Below are 23,855 nucleotides of genomic sequence, written 5' to 3'. Positions count from 1 at the left end.
GGTGGACAGAAGATGAAATTATCGGATTAATTCTCAATCAGCTTTTGCTTTGATCAACATAATTTTCGATGGTGCTGTTTTGTTCTAGATATAGTTGGTTCTCCCAACTTCTATTAATAATTTTTCTGGAATGAGATTATTTTGCACAAATAATTGAGATGAATTAATTAGACAGTTGAGGTAATGGTGGGAGAAAAGCACATTTAGAGAATTCCCCATTGCTGAACATATATTCTGGTAGGGAGGCCTTCTATTTTGGTGGGCCAGCATCTTCTTATAAATGCATTGTTGTAAAATTTGTTTCTGTAGCAAAGCATTTGTTTAATTCTGCAATTTTATATTTTTGGTTGTGAGCCTAGCCTTTAACGGCTGAGCCATCTCTCCAGCCCTAATTCTGCAATTTTAAATTGGGCTGTAGGAGAGTTTTCATTCTGCCACACACTGGAATTTTATTATGGTTCCTGCAGGTATCTGTCATATTTTTATGTTTAGAGATATATTTTTATAGCTTAGAATAGATATTGGACTAATATTAAGGACTGGAGTCTTTTTTCATGTGCATGTGGTGTATACATGTTCACATGTGTGTGAGTTCATGTGAGCATGTGTGTGCTCCTTTGTGTCTGTGCACACAGAGGTCAGAGGTTGATGTCTCATGGTCCCTTGCCTTCCTCTTTTGTTCTCCACCTTGTATACTGAGGCGTGGTCTCTTTAACCAGAGCTTGCCGATCTGGCTAGGTTAGCTAGTTATCTTGCTCTAGGGATCCCCTCTCACCCCAATCCCAGCATTTACATCAATGCTGGAAGTCAAAACCGAGTCACCCCTAGACTCCCAAAGTGTAGGTCTTCAGAGAATGTTTTTGTTTTGTCCGTGAACATGAGTCGTTGACAGTGTTGTGACACATTGCATGTGGAAGTACTTTTAATGGTGGCAGCAGAGCACTCATCTTAGGGCTCGGTACTTGGGATCGATAAACCCCAGCAACCGTCTGGGAGCAGTTTTCTCAGAGCAGAGCGAGCCAGGGAAACAGAATTACATGGGAAGTAATCTGCTGTGTCTTCTTGTGTGTCTATTTGCTGAAAGACTGTTGTAACAAATACTTAAAAATACAAGGTCAGGAGTGCGTTCCCTACCTGTGTGTTTTTATTTGACCCTGACTTGGATTTATTTTGAAGGATTTGTATACATCAATGGCAGAATCATCCAGTGATTCCGACCACTTCCGCTATCGTGACAGATTGAGTCGATGGGCAGCCAGGTCAGTTCAAAGGGGAATTGGAAGTCGTTCTACAGTAGATGTCACCGCAAAGGTCAACACCATAACCAGTACTTTACAGGTTAGTTTGATAGTGGTTGCATTTGATAGATTTTTTTTTTTTAATAGTTTGAGCCAAGTAATGGTTGCAGTCAGTATATTGTTTTTTTGTACTGTAATAAATGACCCTCAGGCTAAAGCCTTAAAACAACCAAGTTTATTATTTCCCAGCTCTGCAGGTCAGGAGAAAGAGAAAATTCTGTTCCTTGCCTTTTGTAGCTGCTCACGTACCTTGTCTGGGCTCTTCCTTCATTTTCAAAGCGAGCCATCATAGTGGTTGAGTCCCTTCGTTTGGTTGTGTCCTCCTTTCTGCCTTTCTTTTCCTTTCCTCTCTCTCTCTCTCTCTCTCTCTCTCCCTTCCCCCCATCCCCCCCCTCATTGCTGATTATTTTTCTGATATTCTGGGATCTCCTCAGGCCTTGCACATTGCTCAGCAAGTGCTTTATCAGAGCTGCATTGGCAGCCATCCTTTCTCTTTCAAGGACACTTGGGGTTTCATCTTGTGCTCTCAGTAATCCAGGAGAAAGTCTACTATAGAATTCCTTTTGACATATGAGTTACATAGGTATAGTTCTAGAGACCATTGGTCTCTAGTGGCCATTATCTCTGGTGATGATACCTGAAGTAGCTGATAGGTTGTTGCGATAGCTTGTGATAGGATAAAAGTGCATTTGCAAGTAAAGTATTGTGGGAGTGAAGTAGTCCAGTACTACTGCTTAGCCTCCTGTGCTCTCGTGCCCCTTGGAGGGGTTGGGGGAAGCAGGTTATCGGTGGATGGCTAACATATATAGAGATGCCATTTTGGTGTCTAGGATAATTTCTGACAGCCTTTGGAAGTTTGAGTCGGGCAGTGCGATCTTTTCCATGTAAAGAGCTTGGAAAGTGCATTGGATGGGTAGCATGGTCACATGGGAAACAAACCCAGAAACAAAATTATTTCCAACTGATGAATCCCTTGCTTTTGCCTTACCCATATAAACAGGGAATTTGGCTTCGAATTGCTTTGGGTTAGTATGCTAGATGGGAAGAGAGTGATTGTTGGAGAAATAATAATTTTATATAACATTAACAAGCACCTCTTTTCTGTAAGTGTATTTAAGTTATGTAATAACGGAATTTTAGAATTTGGATCCTTCTTGCCAAAGAGACATATTAGCAAGTAGGCATATTTAAAAGAAGCCACTCTATTAATCTCTTATATAAAACCAATCATATTTAGGTTGAAACTTTCTGTTTTGATTAGAAATAAGTCTATTGTTCATTAAAAGATTTAGAGCGCACATTTTCTTGTCTCTTAATCGAGTTCTATAGTGAGGAAGTCACTGGAGTACAAGAGACCTAACAACTCATTTTCTTTACATATTTGGGGACATTTGCTTTTTCAGGGGTTTCTTCCTGCTCTTTTTGTCCTCCTTCCCTCCCTCTCTTCTTTTCTCCCTCCCTTCCTTTTCCTATACTGTTTTCTTACATGCATACTGTGTTCTTACTGCGCAGCCCATCCTGGCCTCTACCTTGCTATGCACATAACCCATTCTGCTAACTCTTAATGTTCAAGGTTGCTTTGTTGTAAGGAAAGTGTGCACAGATTTTTGAAGAGAATTCTTTTGAATTTGTGGTTTCTTTTCTTTCTTTCTTTCTTTTTTAAAAAAGATTTATTTATTCTATGTAAGTATACTGTAGCTGTCTTCAGACACACCAGAAGAGGGCATCAGATCCCATTACAGATGGTTGTGAGCCACCATGTGGTTGCTGGGATTTGAACTCAGGACCTCTGGAAGAGCAGTCAGTGCTCTTAACCTCTGAGCCATCTCTCCAGCCTGAGTTTGTGGTTTCTTTCTGAACATATGGAACTTTGGATAAAGACTTGTAAATGACATGCTTCAGATTTTAATAAATAAACTGCAGGTGGATCTGGGCTTCTCTGGCCGTGTTGTAGAGATTTGGTATGTAGGACCTTGTTGATAATCTGAGTTACCTGGCAGAAATTGTACCTTTTACAAAGTTGACTTAGTTCTTTGACAATACTAAAACTGATTGGAAAAACAGTGTTTGGGATGATTGATCGAGTGCTTTCTTTCCCAAGGACACCACTCGGAATCTGCGACAAATGGATCAGATGCTTGGGCGATATCGAGAATACAGCCTTGGACAGGCGGGCGCTGTTGGGCAGGTGGGAAGGTTTCAGCTGCTTGCATTGTTTGCTCGCCATGTGCAAATGTGTGTTTAGGGGAGTGGGCGTGTAGGATACGTAGGTAACAATAAGAAGGTGCGTACTTAGGGGAGTGGGAGTATAGTGAGATTAGTAGATAGCGATGGTAAGTATACATTTTAAATTGCCATAATGGGGTTGGAGATCTGTTTCAGTGGTTAAGAGCACTGTCTGCTCTTCCAAAGAAGTCAAGCTGAATCCAAGTGGGAAATCTGAGTTCTTTTACTAAGTTTAAACTGAAAACTGTAAGGCAGTTTAAAGCATTTATTTAACTTTATTTTATGTGCGTTGACATGAGGGTGTCAGATCTCTTGGAGCTGGACTTGCAGACAGTTGCGAGCTGCCGTGTGGGTGCTGGGAACTGAACTTAGGTCCTCTGGAAGTGCATCAGGTTCTCTTAGCTGCAGATCCGCCTCTCCAATCCTATGTCTACCGTTTTTAAAAAGTAAAACTTTCAGGTTGTACTCCACAGAGGTAGCACTTTTGATCATTACTTGTGTGCCATTCCAAATACTTTGCGTCCTTCTATGTGCATATACCTCGTTGTTTTAACAAGTGGAACAGCATAACATCTGCATGTTTTCTGTTCTTTGCTGTCCACACTACTTTGTGTAGACTGCTTTACTTAATTGTCAGCCTGATACAACCTAGGAGGAGAATCTCAGTGTGGGGCTGACTAGATCAGTTTGGACTCTAGGTTCACCTGTGAGGGATTGTCTTAATTGATGTGGAAAGATCCAGCCCACTGCGGGCATCACCACTTCATGGACTTGGCTTCCTGGGCTATTGAAGAGAGGGAAACCCCACCGAGTACGAGCAGCAAATGAATTTGCACCCAGATATTTCTCTGCTCTTGACTGTAATCGTCATGTGACCGGCTGCTTCAAACTCCTGCTGCCTTTATTTCCATATCATAATGGCCTCTAACACTGCTTCCCAACCTGTGGGTCTTAACCGCCTGGGATGTTGAATGCTCCTTTGATAGCGGTCACCTAAGACCTTCAGAAAACAAAGATATTTACATAATGATTCACACAGGAGCAAAACTATAGTTATGAAGTTGCAATGAAAATAATTTTATGGTTAGAGGCTACCACAACATGAGGAACTCTATTATAGGGTCACATTATTAGGAAGGTTGAGAGCCACCAGCTTATAACCTGGAATTGTTAGCTAAAATAGACCCTTTTTGGATATATATATATATATATATATATATATATATATATATATATATATATATATGGGTCAAGATATCTTAATATAGCATCAGAAATAAAACTACTATAACCTCCTTTTGTATAGTTGTATAATATTCTATAGTTTGGATGTTTTCCCTTTAATATGAACAATATAATAGTGACCGTTACTGTATTATCTATCTCGATCTCTACCTGTGTGTGTGCGGGTGTGTGCGTGTGTGTGTATGTGGTATGGTGTGGTGTGTATATGTATTTGTGTGATTGTGGGAATTACAGAAATAAAAGTAGTGGGTTAATGAGTATGATTTCTTAAATGTTTGCTAGATATTTCAAAATTGCCATTTCAAAGGTATGATAATTTATGTTTGGTTCAGATGCCATGAAAGAAGGTCAGAATTAATGAGTAAATTTATTAGTTTTATTAATGTTTTGCTAGATTCTCTATGCTTTTTGAGGGAATTGGCATGTAAGGTAAAATGGGTGTTTAGGTTTTATGCTATGCTGTACTGCAGCTTAGTGAAAGAAATAATACAGCTAGCTAGCCTGTGGAGCCTAACCCTAACCCACTAGCTCCTTGTGAATTTGCACTCTCACCTTTGGGAACACACTTAAGTGTCTTCCTTCTTTATGAAGGAAGGAGTAGCGTTCACATTGTAGCAGGAAGGATTTACATTTGTATAGCAATGGTTTATGTATCTTTGTGCTATACCAATTGTCACATATGTCCTAAGCTGTGATTGACGACCTGCTTTCCTCTTGCAAAGCAGAACTGTAGTTGTTATTATTTGCTTGTAATTGGAAACTAATTGAGCAGAAGGAAACAGGGCTTCTCTGTACTTTTCCCTTAGAAAATAAGTGTGGGCACTTCTGCACCTACAGGGTTTTTATGACTTATGATGTGTTTGAAAGACCCAACCTAGACTTTATGTGTGTAGATAGTACATAAACTGTTTTAGGTTACTTTATGAATAATAGATCTTCCTCCTTTTTAATTTATTTGTGAAAAATTGGAACATAATTATTTGCTGGAAACAGAAAACAGGAAGCAGAAAACATGGTAGCAGCTAGAGTTAGCCACCGAATTCTGTGAATGACTCTTCAGCCCAACAGGGTTTCTTTCTTTCCAGCTACTCGTACAACAAAGACCCAGAAGAGCAGCGTCTTTTGCCTATGCTTGTTCCTTAGCCTGGTCCAGTTTTCCCTCTCTGGCTTCCTTAAGCTCTTGTTCTGTTCTGACGCTTGGTGGTTAGTGGCTTCTCATTCTGACATGTCCATGGATCATGGGACTAATTGCTGTAGCTAGTCAGGACCGCTGTGATTTTTTTTCTTTTCTTCTTTTAAACCTTTTGTCAACAGGACAACAACAGCAACAACAAACACAAAATATCTTATCTCTATCTTCATTGGCCCTGTCTTTTTTTTTTTTTTAATTCCATTTATTGGGGTCTTTTTATTTATAATCTTCAAGCCCTCAAAGCACATGACAAAGTTGTCCACCTTTAAAACAGCCAAATTACCATGTTGTGTTTGTGGATGTTGTAACTTTGTAGGTGTGCACGCACACACACAAGCCAGAGGTCATCCTTGAGTGTTGTTCCTCAAGATGTGTCTGTCATTTTGAGGCAAGGTCTCTCCCTGGGACCTGGGACACACTGGCCAGTGAGCCTCAGGATTACCGCTCTTCATCTCTCCAGGATGAAATTGCAGTTAGGAGCCACCACCCCTTGCTTTTTATGTGGGTGCTGGGGATTGGACTCTGGTTCTGATGCTTGGATGGCAAGCACCATAGCAACTGAGGGATTTTTTTTTTTTTTTTTTTTTTTTTGTAAATTACACTTTACATTTTACTGGGGCTGGAGAGATGGCTCAGTGGTTAAGAGGACCAGCTGTTCTCCAGAGGACCCAAGTTCAGTGCTCAGCATCCACATGGTAGCTCATAACCACCTATCACTACTGTTGCAGGGGATCTGATGCCCCCTTCTGGCCTTTGTGGGCAGCAGGCGTGCATATGGTGCACATACCTGTAGCCAAGACAGTCGTACCCATAAAATAAAAGTAAAGCAATCTTTAAAAGAATTACCTTTTATTTATTCGTTGTGTGCATGTGTGTATATGAATACGTGTGCATGTACGTGTGTACTCATGTGTACATGTGCCTTAAAATGTGTGTTGAAATCAAAGACAGTTTGCAGGTGACCTGTTCAGCAGGTCTAGTTATTCAGGGGTCTGAAGAGGTGCTACCTGAGGGTCAAGGGGGGGTAGAAAAGAAGGAGACCAAGCAAGGTTCTGTTGTCAAGGTCTCGTTTATTGAGAGGAATGTACAGCATTTAAAGCTCTGAGGCAGGAACTGAAGCTTAGGGTGGGGGAGTATTGGGAAGTGCCCAAGGATATAAGGTGAATCACTAAACTGCAAGATATCCTCCTTAAACAAAGAGGCAGCAGTCTTCCAGGGACATGTTCTTTGAAAGGGTCGAACCCTTCTCAGTATTCTGCTCAGGGACATCCAATGTTTGCTCAGGCTGAAACATCCTGTGATTGCTCCCGGAATCTTCCTGGAAGAGGCTTTTGTCCAACAAACTCATAACCTTACAGCAGCACCTTAGGGGTGAGCATCTGTGGCCATACAGCCCAGAGTCACGTAGCCACCTTGAGCTATACAGTTACAAAGCGGCCAGGCCCAAATCCAATATGGCTCCCTACATGCAGGAACAGGTATTTCCTTTTACTGTTGGGGTTCTAGGGATTGACTTGGGTTATCAGGATTGGCAGTAAGTGCTTTTTCTTCTGAGCTATCTTACCAGCCTTATGTATATGCAACATAATAGACTCATATATTTTCGCTAGGGATAACTCAACTGTTAAAAACATTTCACCATGATGAATACCCATTGCCTACTTGAATTAGCATTTTTCTTTTAAAATATAAAGAGACTCAGAATCCACTCTTTTGCCTTAGGAAAGACAGGAGCTTTTATTATTAACTTAGATTTTATAAACGACTATGCTAATCCGTAGTAAATGGATATGCAGGCTGTCTGTTTAAATCTTCGTTGGTGGCTTCGCTCTGCGACTGTAATTTATCGATGGGTAAGGGGAACAGCTTGCAAGTATGAATATCTGCGGTGGTGGCTTTGTCCTGAGCTGATTTTCACCTAACAAGGCAATTACGATGGGTATTCACTGTGGTCTTTACAGCCCCGAGTGGGATCTTGTTAGGTCCTTTCGCCTCGCTGTCTCAGAATACTCCGTATTTTACTGTTGTGCCCTCAACTCTATAATCTGCAACCCTAAGTTTATTATTTATTTCACTTTAATTTTTATTAGCATGCATTAATTTACGAAGTGTTGGGTCCCTTCATGGTGTTGTCACTCATGGATGCACTTTGGTCATACTCAGCCCATCCCCCACTGTGCCTTCTTCATTAATTCTGCTCTTCTGTTCTCAAGGAGCTCCCTCTCATGCCACTTAGTCCTTCTGAGTCTGACTTAATTTGCTGTCACAATGACCTGCATTTCCCTGGAAATGATATGGCTTCATTTTTCTTCATGGCTGAATTATATTCCAGTGCATGCGTTTATGTGTCTATATACATACATGCACATTTATGCGGTATATCACATTTTCCTGACCATCTGTTGGTGGGTGCTGGGTTGGCTGCATGCTTTGGCTATCATCGGTCACACAAATAAGCAAGACCGTGCAGGTTTCTCTGCAGTAAGACCGTGCAGGTTTCTCTGCAGTAAGCTGCCTTTGACTCCTGCATCCAGCCCTACATTTAATTCTTTGCTTATTGTCTCTGAAGGCCTTGATGGGTCATGTGGAGAATCGTGAAGTCTCTGGTTTTAATACAGGAGCAGTGTCTAACTTTCTGTAGTCTTCTTAGGAATTTCCCTATTACTTTAGGTTTTAAATGTTATCTTCTTACAGTGCTGTAAGAAATAATGTTTATATTTTCATTTTTAAGATAAGAAAACTGGGTCACAGACTGGTCCTTCACTTGCCTGTGGTCTTTTCAGTGACATTTAAACAGCAGGGTGCATTTCAGAATGTAGCATTAGGACTCAGTGACTCCACTGAGCTGACATGGTTACTCACTGTTTCCCAATGGTGTAACTTTAAAGATTTATTTTTATTTATGTGTGTGTATGTCCATGCCTAAAGAGTGGAGAAGAGTGTGTCAGATCTCCTGGAGCTGGAGTTCACCCTGGTTGTGAGCTGCCCAAGATGGGTCCTGGGAGGTGAACTTGTGTTCTTTGTAATAACTCATGTGCTCTTAGGTTAAGCTATTTCTCTATGCTGTAACTTCATATTTCTGGAAATGAGGACCTTAAATTGAAAATTTGGGAGATTATATGATCACACACCAGGGACTGAGATTTTGGAGACCACTTGCACTTACTGAAAATAGACCCAGCATCATAAAGTCATTATATCTTAGGTGGCACAAGGCCTGGAATGAGAGCAAGTTGGAACCCATACAGAATGGAATTGGGAGGGAGTGTGAGCTAGGACTGAGGCCTAGAAAACAGCCCTTGTCACTGCTATGCGGGGAATAGAGTCCAAGTCACCTGTAGGGGCACAGGCTTTCCCCTTTTCCAGCACCACAGGTTTCCTCACATGGCTCTTTTGTAGATGTTCTGGTCAGTGACCATGTGTAGTTGTACATTGTGCCTTGGGCTTCCGAAGCTTTTGTCCCTGGGAATTTCCCGGGAGCTCTGCGAACATCTAAGTCACATAGGATGACATAGGTTTTATTCAAATATTAATGGGCAGATTTGAAACATGTTTTTCTTTACAGTGTTGGAATATTTCAAGAACTGTACAGCAGATTAGCTTTGTCATGCTTCTCCTAGATCACTACCGTTAGTGAGAGAACAGGCTATGCTCGCATTGATGTAGAAGTGGGCCATATTCAGGCTGAGTGTTAATCATGGAGGCAGTACTGTCTGCAGTAGGAGTTTGGGTAGTTAATAGGTATTAAAGTATAGTCCTGCTTCATAGCAGTGGGTTAATTAAGTTCATTTTAAAGATAAAGACAGGGTAAAGACATAAAATCAAATTATAGCATTGAAACTTGCATTAATAGGTTACTTTTTTTTCTAATACATACTTTGATTAAAAATTTCCTTTGGGGAAAGGACATCCAGTGACTGGCCCAATGTGGAATCCATCCCATGTGCAGGCACCAAGCCCTGGCACTATACTGATGCCATGCTGTGCTGGCAGTCAGGATCCTAGCATGGCTGTCCTCTGAGAGGCTCTATCAGCAGCTGACTGAGACCGATGCAGATCCTTACAGCCAACCACTGGACCAAGCATGGGGACCTGTATGAAAGCGTTAGGGGATGGATTGAAGGAGCTGAAAAAGATAGCATCCCCGTAGGAAGAACAACAGTAGAGCATACACGGGCTGTTTGTGGTCCTCGGCACATGTGTAGCGGAGGACTGAGTGAGGCCTTGTTTGGCCTAAGTGGAAAAGGATGTCCCTAATCCTGTGGAGACTTGATGTCCCGGGAAATGCTGGTAGGGGAGTGAGGTGGAGGTGGGTGGATGGAGGAGCACCCTCTTAGAGGCAGAGGGGAGGGAGAGTGGGGTGACAAACTCTGGGATGGGGAACTGGGAAGGGAAGGTAAATATATAAAATAACTTAATAAAAATGTTAAAATAATAGAAACTAAAAAGCCAAAACAAACAAACAAACAAAAAACAAAACAAAAAAACCCCCCAAAAACAAAAACCCAACCAACCAACCAAACAAACAAAAACCACCACCAACAATTTCCTTTGGGAATAATATGAAGGTCCCATCTGGTATGTGAATTCTTGTGAATGTTAAATAAAGTCCAGGTTGGTTTTTTTTTGTAACAGTGAATTAGTTAATCTGCTTTGGCTCCTTGTGGGTCATGTCATCCACCCAAGAGCTCTCTGAATTGGTGAATGAAAGACACACACACACACACACACACACACACACACACACACACACACACCAGCTAATTTTGTTATGCCTTGACTAGCTCAATTGGCTGAGCACTTCTAAACCTCCCTGCAGCCAGCAAATTCTCTCCTCGGCATTTCTGACTTAACACCTTTTAAATCTATATTTTATCTTGTTGCCCTGGCTCCTTTTGGGTATCCCTCATATCTTTGCTGCCCAAGACACTTCTGGGGCAGCCCATTTGGGGCCTGCATTCCTTCTTGTACCTACAGTTTAACTGTTACTCCCTCCTGTTCCTTCCCAGCTCGGTCTGATCTACTCCCTTCTTCTGGCTTAGATCCATTCTTTTTCCTCCTTATGTTTGTTCTCCCAGGAACCTAGAAGCCCTGCCTCTCTCTACCCAGCCATTGGCCATTGGTCCTTTATTAATCAATCAAAAACCAATTGGGGACTGAGACCTTCAGTGTCCAGACATGCAGATTCCCGATTTGGGGGCTGAATCAAGACAAAGCATTAGAACGAATTCCTAATAGGTGTCACTTGTCAAAAGTATCTGATGACACCAAACAAAGTGGTTTTAGCCAGACATTAGTCATTTATTGTAGCCCTGAGTTGAAGGTTTCAGCTCTTTGCCTGCCTGATTTGCACTAATTAAGTGCTTGAATGTAAGGTGTCCTGTCTTTCAATAACTCTAAGTAATGGTGGTCTGTGGGTAAGAAATTTAATTAGTTACATTCTATTAAGTCCATTTTAATAAATGTACTTCAGAGTTTTGAATTAGGTTATTCTCTTGTTGAAAAATCTATCTCCAAGTTTCTCATGTGAAGCTATGAGATGTGAAAATAGATGGAAAAACCCCCAGAAAGTGAGGAGATGGCTCAGGGTAAAGGAGCTGTCTGTACAAGGATGGCAGCTCATGTTGTCCCTGCAACCCTCGTGGTGAGGAGAGAGACTCCGCAAAGCTGTCTTCTGACCTCTGCCGTGTCCTTGCATTCACATGCAAAACATAAAAGGAATTTCCTTGAGGCTTATGGGAGAAATGTAGTCTTTGGAGTCAGAATTGAAATTGAATTCTGATTTCTTTCCTTAGAAATTACCTCAGTTACTTTGAACAAATTATTAAACCTTTTGGAGGCTGAGGTTCATTATTTAAAAAATGAACATAATCATGCATGCTTCATTATGCTAATGTTTAAGTGCTCATAATGCATTTGCCAAACATTTATTTGTAATTTCTTTAATCTGTCTAAAAATCCCTATTATTAAACATTTACGAAGCCCATCTAAAATTTACTTTATTCATGTGTTTGTGTATGTGCACACGTCCACAGCCCATGGCCAGTCAGAAAACAACTCTCTCTCAGGAGTTGGTTCTCTCCTGCCACCTTGTACCCAGTGTTCTAGACTGCTGAGCCATCTCCCAGCTCCCTATGAAAAGTTATAGCATTAGGCTGGACATTATTCTAAATTTTATCCAATTTCTAGAGTGATTAATTTCCAGTACTTATCATTGCTCCTAGATTTTAAAGTGATGCTTTATTTCTTTTGTTCTACAATGTATATATTTAAAATATAATCTATGGTGGATTAGTGTGTGTGCGTGTGTGTGTGTGTGTGTGTGTGTGTGTGTGTGTGTGTGTGTGTGTCTGGTCTATGTATATCTCTGTCTGCATATACCTGCCCTTCATCTGTCTATCTGTCTTATCTGTCTGTGTCTGTCTATCTCTCTCTCTCTGTGTGTCTGTCTGTATTTTATTACTTTAGCTGTAGCTTAGGATTTGTTAGCAGCATGCTCACATCTAAGAGATTTTCACATGGCGTGTCCTGGTTTTGGTACCAGTTTCCTTTGTAGTCCAACTGGCAAGGGAAAGAAATGCAGCAGTGGTGCTCTGGATGACTGGGGGCTGCTGCAGTAGTGAGGCTTTGATACGGGCTCTGGTGGGACCAGTTTTGTATTTAGAACTCTTTTCCTCCTTCAAGAACATAGCTAATTCTAGAGGTGGCCTTAAAACATCAGTGATCAGAAATCACTTGGAAATGTAAAACCTAGATTAGGCCCTTGCAAAAATCAGCTGTGACCCCAAAGGGTAATCTAAGAGAAATGATGGATTGAAACTGAGAACAGACCAGCCTTTGAGGGGACAGAAAAATTCCTATTCCTACCTGGATTGAGGCAGTTTGGGATTTCTATTGACTCTAGTTTACTTCCTGCTGGAGGGAAAAATCACACACCTTCTGAAGGAAGATGCATTCTTCAGAGTTTTAACTGTGTGTGTGTGTGTGTTCTATGTGATAACTATGGTTAAATATATATATATATATATATATGTGTACATATATATATATATATACACATGTGTGTGTGTGATAAAAGAAATAAGCAGGCACAAGAGAATATAAACTGGGACTGAAAAAATAAAGAAAATGTAGACAGGAAGGTAACAGCAGGACGATGAACAATCATGGTAATATACTCAAAAACCATATGAGAAATAATTGAAAACTAAGTAAAAATGGCTAAAACTAGAAAATCAGATGACATACATAACCAAACAGCTTTCAGTGGGAGGACTGAGTGGAAGCTGGTAGGCAGTTGAAAAGAGAATGAATTAAAAGGCAGCCAAGGGAAGATCTCCAAAGAGAAGAATTTACGTAAGAATGGAAGGGTGAACCACACAGACAAGAGACTAGTAAAAGATCAGAAGGATGAGCGAGGACAGCAGTACAGTAGTAATGCGTGCCAGGTATGGTGGCTCCTGCTCTGAGTCACCGCACTCATGAGGCTAGGCAGGAAGATTATAGAGCCAGCCTGGGCTACAGTGGGAGGCACTGTCTCAACCAAACCAAACCCTTAAGAGGGAAAAGGACAGGAGACAAGAGGAGAGACGGAGTAGAACTGATGAATGAAAGATACCAAGTTATTCATTCTGTGATCCCTTTGGCTAAGAAAGCAGGACAAAACAAATAGAGCTCAAATAGCCACACAGTGAAGCAGCAGACAAGTTAAAGAGAAGACTTGCTAATCCAAGGATGGATACAAATGTGGTCCTGGTGGGGTTGGGAGTGGTTTCAGGAAGAAAGAAGACTCAGCAGAAGGGAAAACCGATGACTGAATATGAAGAACATCTTGTTTCCCAGAAACAACAGGGAGAGACGGCAGCTGACTTTGCTTCCAAGAATGTGCTCAGATTAGAGTTAGCCGCTAGAAGGAGCTGAATGAAATGACTTCTTATGTGTCTTTTCTGTTTTGTCCATGCTTTTCCTGTGCCTGGACTGGCTAGTTTCCTTTCACTTCCTTAGACTGAATACTTGTTTGTGCTCGCAGTAACAGATGTTCTGGTCTTGCCAAGGCTGGACCCCTCAGTGTAGGGGAATGTCAGGGCGGGGAGGCAGGAAGGGGGGTAATTGGGGAGGGGAAACACCCTTATAGAAGGGGGACTGTTATGGGATAGGGGGCTTATGGATGGGAAACAGGGAAAGGGAATAACATTTGAAAAGTAAATAAAACATATCCAATAACCCCCCCTCCCCCAGTTGTTCTACCTTTCCAGTCCTGCAGATTGAGTTCTGCAGAAGTTCTTCTGGATCAACTGTTGCCCTTTGACCTTGTTTGTGAAGAGTTAGACATGATTTGCATTATTGTTGTTGGTCTTTTATTCATGTTTGCATAGGGTTCCTAGCAAGAGCTGAAGTTTCCCACAAGTTGGGGTGGACAGCTTTTCCTCTGTTCTTTTGGGTGTTAATTGAATCTTCTTAAGTTGACCACTGTGTGTTTCTCTGGATATTATTCCCAGTATTTAGCCTATTTTGTTCAATATACGTAGCTCTTTAAGTAGTCTAAGTGTCAAATACCAGCTTTGACACCCAGGGTAAACTGAGGTGGGGTGTAGAGTTAGCAGTGGGTCAAAATCTCGTAGCTTCTGACAGTTCAGGGCCTCTGTTGATCATGGCAGGCAATTAAGAGAGGAAAAAGGGGGAGGGAGCCATTCATAGCTGGTGGCCCTGGCAGCTCGAGACTAGCACTACTTGTAACCTTCAAGAAATTCTGAATTCTCTTTCCTCTTCTGGGGCCAGAGCTTACTGCTTCTGGTGATTGCCTCCTGCTGATAGCTGCAGATGATAAGAAAAACAAACAAACCAACCAACCAACCCTTAATTTTCTGGGCAGGCAAGAAAGAAAAATAAATCACAAAGTCATACACACATTCAATGGATGAAGCAAAGGGGACTTTAACAAGTCATACCAATTTCATATATGTACATGCCTACAAACATATACAAATACCAACATGCATACACACATACCTACATACATACATACCTACATTTATATACACAGTTTATGGACAGAGCAAAGTTCTGATGAGCTGACTCCCACATCCTACATGCTTATATACAGTTAGTATATACAGTTAGTGGGTGGAGCAGAGCCCCAACCACCTTATACATGAACATATATGCACATATGTGGTTGGTGGAGAGACGCTCCAACAACTTTATTATTAGTTTATTATTTTTTTATTAGTCCTTTTTGTATTACCTAAAACAAAGTTTTCCATATAAGAAAAAGAATTACTTCATTCAAAAAGAGATAAAATGTTAAACCAGAGGAAGTTAGGTACAGCAGAATTGTTGGTTATAAGTTCAAAGCAATAGTTTTATTTGTCTTTTATTCTATGAGCTTATTTCAAGTTTAAAGCAATAGTTTTATATGTTCATGGCCTTATATTTATTATGTTGCACACCTGTGGCCTCATCCTTGGAATGAGTGTTTTTCCTTGGTCATACATTGGTCCCAAACATACTTCTCTTCCTAGTACAATTCCGTGCTTATGACACATAAAGGTTCATAGAACTCTTTTTGCACCTTTCTTATTCTGCATGGGGGGGTGTATATTTACTTGAATCAATTCAGGAGTTCTATAAAATCATTATCAGGAATTATGAAATCAATTGATCTAAATAGCATTATTACATGAAAGTTCATCTTCATATTGATTCTGTAGGAAATCTGCCCAAGAGAATGGGTTAATACCCAGGAGACAATAGGCAGTGAGGGTCTCTCCAGGCCATGCCAGATACACGAGGAATACAGCAATGGCAAACATAGAAAAGCATAGCAGCAAGAAGCAATCCTGGGACTGAGCCCCTGGAGTCCATGCCTCTTTAGAGCACACCCATCGCAGCCATGCAAAAGTGGTCTGGATCCAGGAAGCCCACTTGCTTGCCACAACCTTTCCTATTCACCATCTAAGTGTGCATGTGTGTCCACCCACAAGTGCGTGCTCGTTAACAGCACCGGTCCCTCGCAGGTGCTGACATTCGTCCTCACAGTCACCTTTCAGTGAGTGGATGTGGTGCTCTGATGGTGGTGGTGCACATTGTTGTAGTGGCCTCCGTCTCTTCAATAGCTGTTTAGTCCAGCCTTACGGGTCTGGGGTTTCTGACAAAGTTTCTTTTTCTTCAAATGTGTTGGCTGGTCTTGGTATATTTCTCCGCAATTGTGAGTTTGTCATTTCAGTCCAGTTTACAAGCTCTTAAATGAGGTAGGCATCTCTGTCTGGCAATAGGGGGTAAGGTAGTGATGGATACCATTATAAGCCCAATGTTAGCATTTGTTCTTCAAATACTTACACTTATTAGTTTTTTTATTTCCTAACAACTCAATTGAAAACTCGTCTGCTAGCCTTTTTTCCCCCCTGGGAAGTTAGATATTTCAGAAACGGCTTTCAAATCTGCAGTTTAGTGTGGTTTGAAGTTAAGAAGAGTAACTCATCCTCATCTTCTTCAGTTAAAGGAAGATTTGGAGCAGTCAATAAACCAGCTGAGGAGTCAGCGCTTACGGAGAAGCTCAGGAGGGAGAAGTGTTTCTGTCACCAGCCTGAGTGCAAGTGACTTCGATGGTGGCGCTGTGGCAGGTAAACCCCTCTCCTGGTCTAAAAATGACCTCGATTCCAACGCTGTGGCGGGTGAACTCTTTACATGTTTCAAAAGCCTTTTTCCTTTTTACATTTCGAAAATATTTTTGAAGTGCATACTGAATGGATTTGGTTTCTAGAGAAATACAGTATGTGTATAAGATTATAATCTTGAAAATTATGTATACACACACAAGATTATTAGATGCAGTTGTGGGAAGTATAGTGTGTCTTTTTTTAAGGGTCTTTGAGAGTCTGGCCTTGTTAGTTTTATTTTTCTCAGGCTCTGTAGACCACCTGGAGCTGCCCAAGCGTCAGAACAAATGAGCAAGTGAAGATTACTTTGTGGTTGTTTTCTTGCTAATCTTGTCCTGGCATAGTAGTTTTAAAGTTTCCGATTATCAAGTATTCTATAACATATGGTAAAAGCAGGTGGATTTTAGCTTTCACGTTCTGCTAGATGCCCACAGTTGTGTTAAAAGTTATTGAAAACTTTGCCTATAATTAATCTCATATTTCCCTGTAGCCCTGAGAATCATTTTTGAATCACACAGAAACCCCTCCAGTGATGGGACTGATTTAGATGGAGGGACATTGGTACCTTGAGTGATAAATACTGCTATTACTCAAATAGTGCTTAAAGTTGGACACTTACTTATTTTTTATGAAGTCTTTTATTGATTGTTATGCACTGTTTTAGCTTAAGATTAATTGATTTGATATTTGCAAGATTTGATTTTACTAGTGGGATGTTAGAGGTAGAATTAAAGATTTGAAGTATTTAATAATTATTTTCATCAAAGAGAAAATATGTTGCTGCTTTGGACAGTGTTAAAAGTTGGATCCTTTGGCAAGTTCTGTTTCCAGGCTGGGTTTGTTCATTTCTCTGCTTTAAGAACAATGTTGTAGTCGTTATGGCTGCAGCATGCTACTTGGGAAGTTAGGCTAAGAGTACCTATACATCTTCTTGTCTGGTCTGGAGCTGGTAGGTGAAATTCTCTCTGTTCTCATGCAGTGTTCTAATGCCTCTTTTCTTCTTTACACTGGACAGAGAGTCTCCGCTTTACACCTACCTCACCTCTGAAGGACTATGATCCACAGGGTATTAAACGGAACAGGTTCAGAACTGGTGTTCGGTTTGTTTCGGAAACAGACGACATGGTCCAGGTACTTCATAACCTTGTGTAGTTTATCTGTTATTATCTTATGTTCGTGTATAAATTACTGACATTTTAACTTTATGGATATATCTTAACTAAGAATTTTATCATGAATAACTTTGCATACCAGGAATAAACATACTTATCTAAAGATTCCAAGCTAGCATCAGTATATGACAGAGAGCAGTATTTGTCTTTTTGGGTCACTCAATGATTGTTCTTTTTCTTTTTAAGCTAAGTATGTTTTATATTCAATGTACAAATGCTTCTCTTTTCTTTTTTTATTACCTTTAATCATTTTTGACCATACTTGGTATTTTTATTGGAAAAAAATATATATAGTTTTACATTTCAAATGTTATCCCCTTTCCCAATTTCCCCTCCAGAAACCCTCTATACCATCTCCCTTCCCCCTGCGTCTATGAGGGTGCCTCCCCATCCCACCTTCCTGCCCTGACATTACCCTACACTGGGGCATTGAGCCTTAAAAGGACCAAGGCTTCTCCTCCCATTGATGCCTGACAAGGCCATCCTCTGCTACATATGTGGCTGGAGCCATAGGTCTATTCTCGTGTACTATTTGGATGGTGCTTTAGTCCCTGGGAGCTCTGGAAGGTCTGGTTGGTTGATAATGTTGTTGTTCTTATGAGGTTGCAAACCCTTTCAGATCCTTCCGTCCTTTTTCTAATTTCTCCATTGGGGACCCCGTTCTCAGTTCAATGGTTGGCTGTGAGCACTTGCCTCTGTGTTTGTCAGGATCTGGGAGGGCCTCTCGGCAGACATCTCTATTAGGCTCCCATCAGCATGCACTTCTTGGCTCTGCAGTAGTGTCAGGGTTTGGTGTCAGTACATGAAACAGATCCCCAGGTTGGGCAGTCTTTGGAAGGCTTTTCCTTCAGTGTCTACTCCACACTTTGTCTCTGTATTTCCTTCTGTGAATATTTTTGTTCCTCCTTCTAAGAAGGACTGTAGCATCCACACTCTGGTCTTCCTTTTTGAGCTTCATGTAGTCTATTAATTTTATCTTGGGTTTTCCAAGTTTGAGCTAATAACCACTTATCATACCATGTGTGTTCTTTTGTGACTGGGTTACCTCACTGAGGATGATATTTTCTAGTTCCATCCATTTGTCCATGAATTTCATAAAGTCATTGTTTTTGATAGCTGAGTAATATTCCATTGTGTAGATGTACCACATTTTCTGTATCCATTCCTCTGTTGAGGGACATCTGGGTTCTTTCCAGCTTCTGGCTATTATAAATAAGGCTTCTGTGATCATAGTGAAGCATATGTCCTTGTTATATGTTGGAGAATCTTTTGGGTATATGCCCAGGAGAGGTATAGCTGGGTCCTCAGGTAGTACTGTGTCCAATTTTCTGAGGAACCTTCCAGAGTGGTTTGTACCAGTCTGCAATCCCACCAACAATGAAGGAGTGTTCCTCTTTCTCCACATCCTCGCCAGCATCTGCTGTCACCTGAGTTTTTTATCTTAGCCATTCTGACTGGTGTGAGGTGGAATCTCAGGGTCATTTTGATTTGCATTTTTCTGATGACTAAAGATGTTGAAATTTCTTTAGGTGTTTCTTGGCCATTTGATATTTTTCAGCTGAGAATTCTTTGTTTAGCTCTGTACCCCACTTTTTAATAGGGTTATTTGGCTCTCTGGAGTCTAACTTCTTGAGTTCTTTGTATAGATTGGATATTAGCTCTCTATTGGACGCAGGATTGGTAAAGATATTTTCCAATTTGTCGATTGCTGTTTTGCCCTAATGGTCCTTTGCCTTATAGAGGCTTTGCAATTTTATGAGGTCCCATTAGTCTATTATTGTTCTTAGAGCATATGACATTTGTGTTCTGTTCAGGAAATTTTCTCTTGTGCCCATGTGTTCAAGGCTCTTCCCTACTTTCTCTTCTATTAGTTTCAGTGTATCTGGTTTTACATGGAGGTCTTTAATGCACATGGACTTGAACTTTGTACAAGCTGAAAAGAATGGATTGATTTGCATTCTTCTACATGCTGACCTCCAGTTGAACAAGCATCATTTGTGGAAAATGCTATCCTTTTGACCTACTGGATGATTTTAGCTCCTTTGTTAAAGATCAAGTGACCATAGGTCTGTGAGTTCATTTCTTGGTCTTCAATTCTCTTCCATTGATCCACATGCCTGTCTCTGTACCAATACCATGAAGTTTTTAGCACGATTGTTCTGTAATACACCTTGAGGTCAGGGATGGTGATTCGCTCAAAAGTTCTTTTATTGTTGAGAATAGTTTTTCGCTATCCTGTTTTTTCTTTTTGTTTGTTATTGCAAATAAATTTGCAAATTGCTCTTTCTAACTCTATGAAGAATTGAGTTGAATTTTGATGGGGATTGCATTGAATCTGTAGATTGCTTTTGGCAAGATGCCTATTTTTACCCGATTAATTCTGCTAATCCATGATCATGGGAGATCTTTCTTTCTTCTGAGATCTCATTCAATTTCTTTCTTCAGGGACTTGAATTTCTTGTCATATAGATCTTTCACTTGCTTGGTTTAAGTCACTCCAAGACATTTTATGTTATTTGTGACTGTGGTGAAAGGTGTCATTTCCCTAATTTCTTTCTCAAACTGTTTTATCCTTTGAGTAGAGAAAGGCTAATGATTTGTTTGAGTTAATTTCATATCCAGTCACTTTGCTGAAGTTGTTTATCAGCTGTAGGAGTTCTCTGGTGCAATTTTTGGGGTCACTTAAGTAAACTCTCATATCATCTGCAAATAGTGATATTTTGACTTCTTCCTTTCCAATTTGTATCCCTTTGACCTCCTTTTGTTGTCTGATTCCTCTGGTTAGGACTTCGAGAACTATATTGAATAAGTAGTGAGAGAGTGGGCAGCCTTGTGTAGTCCCTGATTTCAGTGGGATTGCTTCAAGTTTCTCTCCATTTAGTTTGATGTTGGCTACTGTTTTGCTGTATATTGCTTTTACTATGTTTAGATATGGGTCTTGAATTCCTAATCCTTCCAAGACTTTTGACATGAAGGAGTGGTGAATTTTGTTAAATGCTTTCTCAGCATCTAATTAGATGATCATGTGTTTTTGAGTTTGTCTATATAGTGGATTATGTTGATGGATTTCCGTATATTGAAATATCCTTGCATCCCTGGGATGAAGCCTACTTGTTCATGATGGATAAGATCGTTTTGATGTGTTCTTGGATTTGGTTTGTGAGAATATTATTTTTGCACTGATGTTCATGAGAGAAATTGGTCTGAAGTTCTCTTTCTTTGTTGGATCTTTGTGTGGTTTAGGTATAAGAGTAATTGTGGCTTCAAAGAACAAATTGGGTAGTGCTCCTTCTGTTTCTATTTTGTGGAATAGTTTGGGGAGTATTGGTATGAGATCTTCTATGAAGGTCTGATAGAATTCTGCACTAAACCCGTCTGGCCCTGGGCTCTTTTTGGTTGGAACACTTTTAATGACTGCTTTTATTTCTTTAGGGGTTATGTGACTGTTTAGATGGTTTATCTGATCCTGATTTAACTTTGGTACCTGATATCTGTCTAGAAAATTGTCCATTTCATCAATATTTTCCAGTTTTGTTGAGTATAGGTTTTTGTAGTAGGATCTGATGATTTTGAATTTCCTCTGAATCTGTAGTTATGTCTCCCTTTTCATTTCTGATTTTGTTAATTTGGACGCACTCTCCGTGTCCTCTCGTTAGTCTGGCTAAGGGTTTATCTATCTTGTTGATTTTCTCAAAGAACCAACTTTTGGTTCTGTTGATTCTTTCTATGGTCCTTTTTGTTTCTACTTGGTTGATTTCAGCCCTGAGTTTGATTATTTCCTGCCTTCTACTCCTCCTGGGTGTATTTGCTTCTTTTTGTTCTAGAGCTTTTAGGTGTGCTGTCAAGCTGCTGACATATGCTCTTTCCTGTTTCTTTCTGCAGGCACTCAGCGCTATGAGTTTTCCTCTTAGCACAGCTTTCATTGTGTCCCATAAGTTTGGGTATGTTGTACCTTCATTTTCATTAAATTCTAAAAAGTTTTTAATTTCTTTCTTTGTTTCTTCTCTGACCAAGTTATCATTGAGTAGAGCATTGTTCAACTTCCATGTGTATGTGGACTTTCTGTCTTTTTTTGTTGTTATTGAGGACCAGTCTTAGTCCGTGGTGATCTGATTGGATGCACGGGATTATTTTGATCTTCTTGTGTCTGTTTAGTCCTGGTTTGTGGCCAATAATGTGGTCAGTTTTGGAGAGAGTACCATGAGGTGCTGAGAAGGAGTTTTTTTTTTTTTTTTTTTTTTTGGATGAAATGTTCTATAGACATCTGTTAAATACGTTTGGTTAATAACTTCTGTTGGCTTCACTGTGTATCTGTTTAGTTTCTATTTCCATGATCTGTCCATTGATGAGAGTGGGGTGTTGAAGTCACTCATTATTATTGTATGAGGTGCTATGTGTGCTTTGAGCTTTAGTTAAAGTTTCTTTTATAAATGTAGGTGCCCTTGCATTTAGAGCATAGATGTTCAGAATTGAGAGTTCATCTTGATAGATTTTTCCTTTGATGAGTAAGAAGTGTCCTTCCTTATCTTTTTTGATAACTTTTGGTTGAAAGTCAGTTTAGTTTGACATTAGAATTGCTACTCCAACCTGTTTCTTGGGACCATTTTCGTGGAGAATTTTTTTCTTGCCCTTTATTCTGAGGTATCCAATCTGTTGGTCTATGTCTTTTTATGGGGAATTGAGTCCATTGATGTGGAGAGATATTAGGGACCAATGAGTTTCGTTTGCTATCATTTTTGTTGTTAGAGGTAGAATTATGTTTGTGTGGCTCTCTTCTTTTGGGTTTCTTGCAAGGAGATTACTTTCTTGCTTTTTCTAGGGTATAGTTTCCTTCCTTGTGTTGGAGTTTTCCATCTATTATCTTTTTTTAGGGCTGCATTTGTGGAAAGATACTGTCTAAATTTGGTTTTGTCATGGAATATCTTGGTTTCTCCATCTATGTTAATTGAGAGTTTTGCTGGATACAGTAACCTGGGCTGGCATTTGTGTTCTCTTAGGGTCTGTATGACATCAGTCCAGGATCTTCTGGCTTTCACAGTCTCTGGTGAGAAGTCTGGTATAATTCTGATAGGTCTGCCTTTATATGTTTTAATATTCTTTCTTTGTTTTGTACATTTAGTGTTTTGATTATTTTGTGGTGGAATAATTTTCTTTTCTGGTTCAATCTATTTGGTATTCTGTAAGTCTCTTCTAAGTTTATAAGCATCTCTTTATGTTTGGGAGATTTTCTTCTATGATTTTGTTGAAAAGATTTTCTGGGTCTTTGAGTTGGGAATCCTCTTCTATTTCTCTTATTTTTAGGTTTGGTCTTTTCATAGTGTCCCAGATTTGTGTCAGAAACTTTTTATATTTAAATTTTTCTTTGACAGAAGTATCAGTTTCTTCTATTGTGTCTTCTACGCCTGAGATTCTTACTTCCATCTCCTGTATTCTGTTGGTGATGCTTGTATCTGTATTTTCTGTTTTATTCCCTGGGTTTTCCATCTCCAGGATTCCCTCAGTTTGTGTTTTCTTCATTGCTTCTATTTCCATTTTCAGGTCTTGAGTAGTTCTCTTCATTTCATCCACCTGTTTGATTGTATTTTCATGTATTTCTTTAAGGGAATTATTCATTTTCCTTTTAAGAGTCTGCCTCTGTCATCTTCATAAGATTGGACTTAAGGTCATAATCTTGGGCCTCAGCTGTGTTGGATACCCATTGCTTGCTGTAGCTGGATAGATGGGCTGCCATTTTGCCCAGTTATTGTTGATCGTGATCTTGCCCTGGCTTCTAGCCATCTGGGTTTGGAGTTTATTAGAGGTTTTGGAGCTGATTTCTGAGTTTATCTTCATGAGATAGATTTTTTCCCCCTTGGTTTGTCTTTCTCCTCTAGTGTTCTGCCCCAAGTGGCCTGGGCTTCTGGTGATCAGCAAGTCTTCATGTCCAGTAAGATGTCTGCACTGGGGTTTTTGTGACCTGCATGACCTCCGAGGTTTTGGGTGTCAATATTGCCTCTGGGGTTCCAAGTACCTGAATGGCATCTGTGGTTTTAGGTACCTGGTTGGTACCTGAGGTTTCTAGTA

The 23,855-nt window shown here is 40.2% G+C and overlaps 1 protein-coding gene across 10 annotated transcripts in view; it reads left to right on the top strand.

Moving 5' to 3' along the window:
* Window positions 1–23,855, top strand: part of Cep128 (centrosomal protein 128) — a 370,684-nt gene that overhangs the window by 16,155 nt on the left and 330,674 nt on the right. For 4 of the 10 annotated variants that reach the window (XM_087554310.1, XM_087554309.1, XM_087554308.1 and 1 more), the window contains exons 4-7: window positions 1,239–1,338; window positions 3,400–3,486; window positions 16,458–16,584; window positions 17,636–17,751. In XM_087554310.1, the coding sequence (XP_087410436.1) occupies window positions 3,424–3,486; window positions 16,458–16,584; window positions 17,636–17,751 (306 nt within the window). In that variant the 5' untranslated portion in view covers window positions 1,239–1,338; window positions 3,400–3,423. 10 annotated transcript variants of the gene reach the window in all.

This window comes from Rattus norvegicus, chromosome 6 (genome assembly GCF_021556685.1).
Source record: "Rattus norvegicus strain SHRSP/BbbUtx chromosome 6, alternate assembly SHRSP_T2T, whole genome shotgun sequence".
Taxonomy (NCBI): Eukaryota; Metazoa; Chordata; class Mammalia; order Rodentia; family Muridae; genus Rattus; species Rattus norvegicus.
The sequence above is the reverse complement of the archived record's forward strand: the minus strand, read 5'-3'. Positions and strand labels throughout refer to the sequence as shown.